Below are 8,527 nucleotides of genomic sequence, written 5' to 3'. Positions count from 1 at the left end.
CATCAGTGGGGTGTGTCCTTAAAGGTTTGTCAGCAGTCAAACAGTGAAAGGCCACTGCTACAGGACCCCACTTTGACTGGTTAAGACTTAACAAGTCCTTTGCTGAGTGAGGATCTGAGAAGCCGGCAGACAAAGTAAAGAAAGACAGAGAGGGACTTTTTTTCCTCGGCAGACCGACTTCCTCCACGGCTCAACAATGGGAGTGAAACATCAGAAATCTTCTGCTCCAAATCTCGAGAACACCACCTTCAGGGTCGGGATTTCGAGGAAATGGATGCCAGGTTTATGCAACTTGAAAACTACACAAACTTTCAACACTCTTTGGAGTCATTTTGTCCTAAGAAATAGGTACTTCGTCATAGTTTAACAGATTAAACAGATGCTTTTCTGGTACTGTGGTCACTCACATCTCCTTATCACTTTTCCAGCCCAGCTATAGATTCTGTATCCGTTGGACGGAGAACTGATAAGGGCATGTGCATGACATTACCTACAGATACTGAAGAGGTAACATCTGAGCCACAGAGCCTGTGGGGTAATTCAGTCATTGAGTTTATTACTGGTGAAACATGCTGAATGCTAGTTTCTGTGCTTTCTGATTTATGTTTGCATTTTAAACATGTTGGGAGTCGTTAGAATGGATAGAGTTTCATGTTTTAAAATGTGGCTTTAAAACAAGGAATGGGGTTTGTGCGAATGTATAACTATCTACAATGACACTTATGTAACCTTGCAAATTTGTGATCTGTCTAGAGTGACTTATTAAAAAAAAAAAGATTTGCGTGTTTGGGGCTCTGCTGTAAGACTTAACACAAGAACAGTTGAGTTACAATACTGAAAGCTTGGTTTCCACGACACAAAGTTTAGAAAGCAACAGGGTCTCAGCCTGACATGACACAGCATGACTAGCATAATCCATTGACTGTACATGGAAAATGACATAACTGCTGAATGTGAAAAAAAAAAAAAAAAACTAGGTGAGTAACTTGAATGTGATGCGTGCCAGCGTACTGACATGACTTTCACACCCACAAACATTTTTACACTTTAATTACAGCTGAGTGGGCCTGACATAAGGATCATACTGCATAAGAACTATAGGAGAAAGAAGTGTGGGTTTAAAGGCGTTGATACAGAAAAAAAAAACGTATGCGATGTCTTACAGTTTGCAAACTCAAATATTCAGGATGGTCAAAGGAATTACATTCACGTCACTAAATCTTGTACTTTTAAAAAGCAGTTTGAATTGTTCGTATCAAATGACAGATCCCTCCAAACACCTGAGAATTTTCCGCTTCTTTTCCTCGTCTTTTAACTCTTAAAATCTATGAACGAGAGAGTCATTTATATCAGAATGGGGTCTTATTCGCTGTTTTCATCATTGCCAAATGTGCTGATAAATGGCTGCGCAATTCTAGGTTTGTATGACTACAAGCTTCAAATATTGCAGATACTTTACAGCCATAACTTCCCATAAATAAAAAAGAAAATGTATAAATGCATTGAAAGTGTTGAGTCATTACACGTGTTGACACTTGTCGCCAGATTTATTGCCAAAAGATTTTTAACAGCTGGTGGTTTCTTGCTTTACACTTATTTATGTTACCTTCAGTCTTTAAGTTAACTCTCAACTTAGAGAACAAAAAGTACACGACATCACAATTTTCTTGTAAATGCACACACACACACACACACACACACACACACACACACACACACAAACACAACACACACACACACACACACACACACACACACACACACACACACACACACACACACGAGGGCTCTCAGTGAGTTGACGAGTGTTTTGGACTTACAGTACTGGGTGTATCCAACTAGCTCTCTGCCCCTCAGGCATCTACTCTCTCTCTCTCTCTACACCTGGTAGACAACTCTCTCCTGTCAAGTACAACAATCTTCCCACGGCTGCTAGCGCTTAAGGTCACTTCCTTTGGTTCAGCCCTGCTTCAACACATTCTACCTCTCGGTTTTCTTGTTTACCCAATAGAAAATCAACCACACCAAAATAAAATAAAATAAAATAAAATCCTTTTACAATGTGTCAGTAATTGTTAAATGCCATGAATAAAAGCAAATGTTATATATGAGAACATGCTGTCAAAATAAGCCCAAATGGCAGAATAATAAGTAATTATCACCTTGTTCTCATAATGATATAGCTGTAATGCACAGGTACACACTGGGGTACCTGTGCAAATTATTAAGTATGCAAAGTATACAGAGTATATATAAAATAAAGACTAAGCAACACCAATGATTTTAATAAGTGCATACTGAGTAGAGTAAATAGTGCAAAATCTGGTTCTGCAAACTCTATAAAAATTTGAGCAGGAAAGAAATCTTATTGCACATCAAATTGTGTATTGTGATGTGCAAGGCTGTAAAGATTAGCACTTTATTTGCCCATATAAACAGGGTCGCTGAAATGCCAAAAAACAGCAGGGCTGATAAAGGCATGGCAGGCTGCTGTGCTTAAGACAGACCAACCATGGAAGCACTGAGGTCCCACAGCTTCTTGGCTGCAGCATCATTCAGGGCCTGTGGTGCTGGCTTTTTGGGAGCACAGTCGCTGTACGGTGGAATGAAGAAAAGAGATAAATCATGAAGAGTGTCATACAGTGTGGTTGCAAACTGCTTGTATTAAAAACCTTTTACTCTATTGTTGTTTATCTCAGCCTCTGTTAATATTAGAATAATTAATTGGTAGGATAAGAGCATTTCTTTTTCTACTGTGAGAACATCATTGTTCTCCAGTCAGATGTACTTGCCTGTAGTAGAGGCCACTGGAGTTTGCCAGGCTCTCGTCCACAGCACAGTAGATGGTGGTCTGGGCTCCTTCCCAGGGATTTTTGACCAACTTCATGAAGACCTTTGCTAGCATTATCTTCCACATAGGAAATGAATTAAATAGATGGCGGCCTAACTCTGTGCGGATGACCCCCGGATGAAGACTGTAGACGGTTACACCGCTGCCTAATGAGAGGTCCATCAGAAACAGGCGTGCGTCAAACACCGCACTAGTGTAAAAATCATGGTAACAATGCTCATTAACTCAAGATACAAAGATAGAAAACAAGAGGTAAAATGGTTATTTGTAACATACTGTATGTTATACACGTGTCTGAACTCCTGTCACACTACCGTTCAGTCTTGTAGCCAGTTCTTTGCCAAAGAGAACGTTGGCCAGCTTGCTTTGTCGGTAGCTCTTCTGGGGGGTGTAGTCTTTATCAATGTTAATGTCATCAAAGTGTATCTGACCTGCAAGAAATTTATTTTAAACAGGTGTGACAAAGAAAAATCTTTGGTTGTTTGACTTTAGCACCAAGATTTTACCTCTCTCATGCGCCAGGCTGGAGACTATCACAATGCGACTTGGTGCCGACTTCTTCAGCAGGTCAAGGAGACAGTTGGTGAGAAGAAAATGTCCCAGGTGGTTGACGCCAAATTGCATTTCAAAGCCGTCTTCGGTCTTCCACTTAGGACACATCATAATACCTAAAAAAAAAATTGAAAAAAAACAAAACAAAACAAGAAAGTAAGAAAATTACAAAAAATAAAAACATACAAATAACTAATTTCTCAGTGTCTGTCAGTATCATTCAACCCCAAATAACTTATTCTACCCTCCTAAAAATCTGTATGAGGATCCCATAAAGATGACAACATTTAACTTCTACTAACTGACTAAGGCAGTGGTTCCCAAACTTTTTTTGCTGGGCCCCCTTTGTTTAACAAGGAAAATGTTGCCCCCCCCCCATGCGTACTAACACATCCTCCAACCACACACACCCATATTTTGTTCCATTGCAGTTTATTTCACACCTCAAACATTTAGTAAACAATTAAGCAAATACAAGTAATCTGCAATAAATGACAGGTAGTAATGAAATAAACTACCAACTCTTTTACGCTACGGCCGCACCTACACGGGTATTTTTGAAAACGCAGCTGTTTCGTCCACACATAAACGGCGTTTCAAATCACCGAAAACTGAGATTTTTTAAAACCCTTTTTTTGCGTTTACGTGTTGTCAGAGATTTACAGTTAACAAACAACAATGAGACACTTGTGTAGGTTAACGTGCTGCACGGGTGAAAAGCTCAGAGCAAATCACACCGAACTGAAGTATTTGTTTATTTTTATAGGTTACATCGTCAATATGCAAATATAATCACATTTCCTGTTACGCAGGTCCTGATGTCTGTCTGCATGCAAGCTGTGTGTGTGTGTGTGTGTGTGTTGTGTGTGTGTGTGTGTGTGTGTGTGTGTGTGTGTGTGTGTGTGTGTGTGTGTGTGTGTGTCACAAAGTATGTGTGTTGCAAGTCAATTTCTAAGAATAATATAATGCAAGTCAACTTCTGCGGATATGTATTTCTGTGCTGGTCTCTTGTCAGTGTCACAGGGTCAGCTTCCTGTTTCTACAGAAAACTGTCTGGTGAAATATGTATAACATAACTTTTGAAGCATAAGCAAATAAAACAATAAAAACTCCCTAACACGTGTGGACGAGGAATACAGAGTTCGTCACGCAACGTCAAAGGTATGTGCCTTTTTTCACGTCACGCTGTGCGCCACGTTATTGTTTACATGAGATGAATTGCAGAATGGCAGATAGAGACAAAATACTGTTTCTGTTAATCTGACTATCTGCAGGTTTACACGCAGTTACTGTCCCTCCATTTAGAAAGGCAGAGGTGTCATGGTGTGATTATTTTACTGTAGTTGTTTTTTTCCCTGTGTAATAATATTCAACATTGCTATCAATACATTTTTCAAAAAACATGCCTCTCTGTGCAAAATGGGTTTAAAAACATAAACAGCTGTGGGATACTGTTAGTCCGTGATTTGAACCGGGGGGACAAATCGTGGCAGGATCAGCCTGATATTATTTGTATCCCGCTGTAACTTTACTGTATAAAGAGCTAACATCTCCAAAATGTCAGGAGTAGTTAGTCATTACAACAAGTGTTTGTGAACTAAAAATCAAGAATGTGGGATACTGTTTGTCCGTGATTTGAAGAGCCCAGTGGTGCTCCCGACGAAGGGAAAACCAGTTCTGCAGGGGAGACCTACCTCGGCACTTGTGCAGGTGAAACCAAAGGGCAGATATGCTTCACCAGATTTTCTAGTCTTTGGCTTAGAATGAAGTTGGTTTAGAAACATATTCAGCTATGCTTCATCTCCTGCTTTGCTTTTCTGTGGGCGCCCCGTGATAGCAGTGACCAAGCGTTTTATTTTTTTCCTTTTCATACCACGCACCCCTGCCATGGCTCTGCGCCCCCCCTAGGGGACGGGCCCCACACTTTGGGAAGGTCTGGACTAAGGTAAGGCAAGTTTATTTATATAGCACATTTCAACAGCAAGGTGATTTAAAGTGCTTTACAGAGACATTTAAAAAAAACAGGTAGAACTGCTGCAATACCTGCATTGTTAATGAGGATGTCTAAGCGCTCCTCATTCTTTTCCACATCTTTGGCTAAGTCTCTGACAGACTGTAGTGAGGCCAGATCAAGCTTCTTTACCACCACATTGCCATTCCCACTCTTCTGACGGATCTCATCTGCTGCAATACGGGCTTTAGTCATGTCCCTGCAGGCCAGGATCACTCTGGCCCCTTGGAGAAAAAGAAAAAACATACAAAAGCAACTCATATGTACATGTAAACACCAGAGGATGTGCAACCAAAGTACTAGTTGAGGTTACAGATTTATTTTTACCTACTGTCATTGTCATTGATACTTATTATTTAATATTCTATCATTTCTTGGTTGTTACTGAATGGTTATTATATAATATTCTTCATTAAGTACCAAATGTCCAAAACAGGACTGTAGATATGGTTTCTTTTTACACATCTATATAGAGATTTAATTAAATCATTTTTGGCAGTGCTTCATTTAATTTAAAAAATGTAAAAAAAATAAATAAAAAAAAAAATGTCAGCAAAACCCTTCTATTAATTTTAAGTTAAGTAACTCTTAGGAGTCAATATCCAAATATAAGAGCGAAATCTTATTTTATGTGGAGCGTTTTCGTGCATGAATGGCGTGTTTAAGGTAATGTCAAACTATATTAATCATATTTAAGTCTGGATTTTGACTAGGGCACTCTAAAACCTTATCTTTTTATTACTTTATTTTTTGAAGCCATTCAGAAGTAGACTTTCTGATGTGTTCTGCATCACTGCTCTGCTGTATAACCCAAGTGACCTTGAGCTTCAGGGACAGATTGATGGCCGGAAAGCAGAATTCATGGTTCCAGACGGCTGATATAAAAACCAAGGATTTCAAACTCATTTTACACCACGGGCCACATACATTCCACTTAAGTGGTTTAGACCAGTGAATCTCCTCTGTCTGTCACTGTACAGATGTTTATCTGCATATTTAATCCTGGTGCTATTTTAATATGAGAAAAAGTAGTGCAATTATAACAGTGTGTCTTTTTTCTACACAATAGAAATCCAGCTTAAACTGAAATAAGTTGCGAAAATACAGAAAAACTTCTGGTAGCTCATTGTGCAGAAGGTTTTTGTTAAATAACAGAAAATTGTCTGTTTTCTTTGTTTTCTTACTGCGGACCCACTCTTTAAAAAAAAAAAAATTCTAGAGCAGACTTTGAAAAATATGAACTTTTCTGTCATATAACTGTATATAAATTAATTCATTGTTCTAGTGTAGCATGACATCATAGGCTGTAAAACCTATGATGATGCAGTTTAAAGTTAAGGTTAAAATTTATGCCATCCTTCACCAAAGAAGTCAAACCAATTCTGGCCCTGAGGATTTGACACCCCTGACCTACACCCATGTACAGGACGTGAGACACAGCCTTTGCATATGTTTTTGTTTTTCTGTACTTTTCTTTAACAAACAAACAAACATGGAGGGTCTTACCTCTCTGGGCCATGTCCAGGGCTGTCTCTTTCCCAATACCAGTGTTGGCTCCAGTGATGAGGACTGTTTTCCCTTCCAGCCTGGCCTTGCTCCGACACACTCCTCCTGCCATCCATCTGCGGAAGGCCAGCACGCCTACCCCTGACAAAAAAGATATTTATGCTATGAACAGGGTGTAAGAGAATGTTCTGAAGACTTTCCATTTGACCTTTTACTCTTATGTTTATTCTCAGCTAAATCAAGCAGCTACATACTGTTATATATTTCTAGAATTTCACACCTACGAGCAACAGCAATAATCTGTCATGACAGAACAAAGTGCTTACCTGATCTCCTTTCATTACCGTATCAGAAATCCTACTAAATGTGCAAGTTAACAAAGCTTAAACAATATGCATTTAATAAAGAATTAGGCTTACCTGCAACAAAGACAACCGTGAGGCAAGTTGCATGTCTCTCGGTGAAGTCCTTAACAGCCTCTGCGTAGTTTTGCATTGTTTAAGCAATTCTGGAACTTATATAAGAAGCTGAAATTTTAATATTGTTGCAGACTTGCAGTTAACGATCTGTTTTTGTGGAAGGAACTTTACGTCAGCTACCACAAACAACGGCGAAAACGACAAATACGTGTTTTCCCGTTTCGTATTTGTAACGATAAACTAGCCGGAAGTGGAGGGCGTGGTGGAACTTTAGGGAGATTTTTCAGAATAAGCTTTCGTTTAAACCAATCAATGATTTAAATCAATGACTGTAGAAAACAGTCATTGGTTTAAATATGTGTATTTCCTTGCTGTCATGTACGACATACTTGTTTTTGTTTTTGTTTTTTTGTTTGTTTTTGTTGGTTGTGTGTTATTTGGTTTTGGTTTGGGGTTTGTTTAAGCTTTCAAGTACAGTGAATATTTGTTTTGGCATTGTGGGGAAATGTATCTGGTAATATATATCAAAGATCAGAACATAGGAGTTCTGTGCAGCGTGCTTGTGTAATAGAATGCCACGCAAAACACACCCATCAAGAGACAATAGGGCGTAATGCGGCAGCTTGCTGACTCATGTACTAAAGAGTTTACTTAAAGCAGCCATTCAGCTTGTGCAGGCATGCTCTAAATGTCAGGTAAAATACATTTTTAAATATGCATTGCAAAGTAGAACCTTGGTTGTGTATTACTTTGTTATGATTTATTTTTGTTTGTTTGTTTGTTTGTTTGTAATGGTAGTAATAGTACTATTATGTGCTCAGGATACACCGTGTACTGAATTATGAGCATCTGTTTGCAGTGAGTTACTCTCACTATAGCATAAGGTATAGAAATACTGCTTGCCTCGTCAGACATCTCTCACAGGGATTTTCAAATTAAAACACCATGTAAAACAGATTTATACAATTTTAATTAATGATTTGACGTAACACTGTCATTAGTAGAAACAGATGAAATTAAACTGGTAGTCATCTTAGAACCTTTGAACATTAGTGAATGATTTAACTACTGATTAAGTACATTTGTCCCATGAAAATATAATTTTACTAAAAACCTTTACTGGTGCCAGTAATAATATATAGTAATAATTTTGCATGCAAATTAATCTACTTTGGAACTCAAAATTCA

General features: G+C 38.6%; 1 protein-coding gene across 1 annotated transcript; it reads right to left on the bottom strand.

Moving 5' to 3' along the window:
- Window positions 1–1,568: 1,568 nt before the first annotated feature.
- si:ch211-107o10.3 (uncharacterized protein LOC407663 homolog) lies at window positions 1,569–7,584 on the bottom strand. Its single transcript, XM_005934529.3, has 7 exons — window positions 7,340–7,584; window positions 6,921–7,061; window positions 5,447–5,638; window positions 3,358–3,519; window positions 3,166–3,282; window positions 2,793–2,997; window positions 1,569–2,593 (listed from the first exon to the last, which is right to left on the bottom strand). The coding sequence occupies exons 1-7, from the start codon at window positions 7,413–7,415 to the stop codon at window positions 2,497–2,499; spliced, it is 990 nt and encodes a 329-aa protein (XP_005934591.1). The 5' UTR covers window positions 7,416–7,584; the 3' UTR covers window positions 1,569–2,496.
- Between the last annotated feature and the right edge of the window lie 943 nt (window positions 7,585–8,527).

This window comes from Haplochromis burtoni, unplaced genomic scaffold, assembly GCF_018398535.1.
Source record: "Haplochromis burtoni strain Fernald_Lab_line unplaced genomic scaffold, NCSU_Asbu1 Contig_187, whole genome shotgun sequence".
Lineage (NCBI taxonomy): Eukaryota > Metazoa > Chordata > Actinopteri > Cichliformes > Cichlidae > Haplochromis > Haplochromis burtoni.
This window is presented reverse-complemented; position numbering and strand designations above follow the sequence as displayed.